The 2,308-nt window shown below is 68.9% G+C and overlaps 1 protein-coding gene across 1 annotated transcript in view; it reads right to left on the bottom strand.

The window, feature by feature from the left end:
* Positions 1–432, bottom strand: part of EMIHUDRAFT_253089 (hypothetical protein) — a gene marked incomplete at both ends in the record, with an annotated part of 2,434 nt that extends 2,002 nt beyond the window's left edge. The window contains one exon of the mRNA XM_005785986.1: positions 38–432. Within this exon, the coding sequence (XP_005786043.1) occupies positions 38–432 (395 nt within the window). The remainder of the gene's footprint in view (positions 1–37) is intronic.
* Positions 433–2,308: the final 1,876 nt, after the last annotated feature.

The raw sequence follows: 2,308 nt of genomic DNA, 5'->3' as shown, positions 1-2,308 counted from the left end.
CGAGAGCGTGTCGGCGGCGTGTGGCCGGAGCCTCCACCCGGCGCGCGAGACAAACGTCTCGTGGTAGAGCGTCCGGAAGGCGCCCGGCAGGAGCGGACGCAGCGCGTCTTCCGAGCAGCCGGCGCTCTCTGCAGCCGCCGCCGCAAAGGTCCGCTCAACCACTGGGTGCCACCAGTCCTCAGAGGAGCAGGCGCCAGCGCCGAAGCAGGGCCGCTCGCGGTCAGCCTCAGCGAACGCGCTGCGAAAGGCGGCGGAGAGCGCGTCCTCGTCCAGCGCCTCGGCGGCTACAGCGCGTGCGAGGGACGCCTTCCACGCCTCGGCAACGGCGGCGCGCTTGTAGAGGACGCCGATGCGAGCGACCGGCTCGAAGAGCGTTCCGGTGCAGTCGAATGTGACGAGCGCTGGCCTCGTCGAAGCGCCGCCCGCGAGCATGCACGCACAGGAGATTGCTCGCCTTCCGTGCATGTGCATGCCGGTGCCCAGTGTGGCTGGGTCAAAATTCTTTTTTTTCGCGTAGCCAATCAATCGGGGAGTCTACGCGCGGCCTGCTGCTCAAGGCGCTCGAGTGGCCGACTCGGCCATCTTCGGGCACTCCACGAGGTACTGCACGCGACTCTTAGATCTATCGCAGGCAACGGGAGGCTCGGCCTGCTCGTCGACGCGCTCCACGTCACGACGTGACAGGGCTCAGGGGCCGAGCGCCGGTGCGCCGGCCTCGCCGCGCCCTCGCCGCTTTATTGTATATACCGTGTGTACTGCCACGCTGCACGCAGACTCGCAGTGGCTGCGGCCGCCTCCGCGCCTGCGCTGCTAGCACATATCACATAACACACGTATCGTCGGACGTCGCCTCAGCGTATCGTCGCCTCAGTCAGAGTTGGTTTGAACATGAAGAGGAGGCGGAGGCCGACTGAGGCGCGAGCAATGAGAGGACACTGGGTGTCTCGTGTCTGGGACTTCTCATTGCCCCGGCGCCCACGCCTCGATCTTCTTGGGCAGCAGCTGGTTCGACAGGTCCTCTCCGTGGCCTAGGCAGCCGTGCTCGCCGTTGCCCCAGGCAAAGACCGCGCCGTCGGCGGTGAGGGCGAGGCTGTGACGCTCTCCTGCCGACACGGCGACGACGCGCTGGCCAGCCAAAGCCTCGACCTTCTTCGGCAGCAGCTGGCTCTGCGCGTCGCCGTGGCCACTAAATCCACGGCCCCAGCTCCAGACGGCGCCGTCGGCGGTGAGGGCGAGGCTGTGGTCGACTCCAGCCGACACAGCGACGACGCGCCGGGCAGTCAACGCCTCGATCTTCTTCGGCAGCAGCTGGTTCTGCTCGTCGCCGTGGCCCAGCTGGCAGTAGGCTCCACAGCCCCAGCTCCAGACAGCTCCGTTGGCGGTAATGGCGAGGCTGTGGTATGCTCCAGCCGACACGGTGACGACGCGCTGCCCAGCAAAGGCCTCGATCTTCTTGGGCAGCAGCTGGGTCTGCGCGTCGCCGTGGCCCAGCCGGCCTTGGCCTCCAAAGCCCCAGCTCCAGACGGCGCCGTCGGCGGTGGTGGCGAGGCTGTGGTTGTCTCCAGCCGACACAGCGACGACGCGCCGGGCAGTCAACGCCTCGACCTTCTTGGGCAGCAGCTGGGTCTGCGCGTCGCCGTGGCCATCTCCACAGCCCCAGCTCCAGACAGCTCCGTCGGCGGTAATGGCGAGGCTGTGATATGCTCCAGCCGACACAGCGACGGCGCGCTGGCCAGCAAAGGCCTCGATCTTCTTGGGCTGCCACTGTGCCTGCTGGTCGCCGTGGCCCAAGCGGCCAAGGTTGCCCTCACCCCAGCTCCAGACAGCGCCGTCGGTGGTGAGGGCGAGGTTGTGGCCATCTCCAGCCGACACGCTCACGGCGCGCTCGCCTCCCAGTGGAGAAGGGAGGCGGGTCGGCGTGTTGAGCCGCGTCACGCCCTCGCCGTGGCCAAGGAGGCCTGGGACGTGACGCGGCGCATAGCCGCACGACGAGAGCCGCCCCTCGCCGTCGATGAAGAGGCTGTGGCCGCCGCCTTCGCCGGCGGGTTGGACTCGCGCAGCAGCGCAGCGAAGCACAGCCAGCGCACGGCGCAGCCCTCGTCCTCTGGCTGCGCCGGCAGCTCGAAGCCGCGCTCTTGCGCCCACAAGCGGATGGCCTCCTTCGCGAGCGAGGTGTGGAAGAGCAGCGAGACGGCCGCGACGCGAGCGATGTTGGCGGGGTCGCAGTGAGAGAGGGCGCGCACGAGGAGCTCCGTGGGGAGGTCGAGGAGGCGGGCGGGCGGCGGCGTGTCTGGCGAGGGAGCGGCGG

This window comes from Emiliania huxleyi, assembly GCF_000372725.1.
Source record: "Emiliania huxleyi CCMP1516 chromosome Unknown EMIHUscaffold_1558, whole genome shotgun sequence".
NCBI classification, from domain to species: domain Eukaryota; phylum Haptophyta; order Isochrysidales; family Noelaerhabdaceae; genus Emiliania; species Emiliania huxleyi.
The sequence above is the reverse complement of the archived record's forward strand: the minus strand, read 5'-3'. Positions and strand labels throughout refer to the sequence as shown.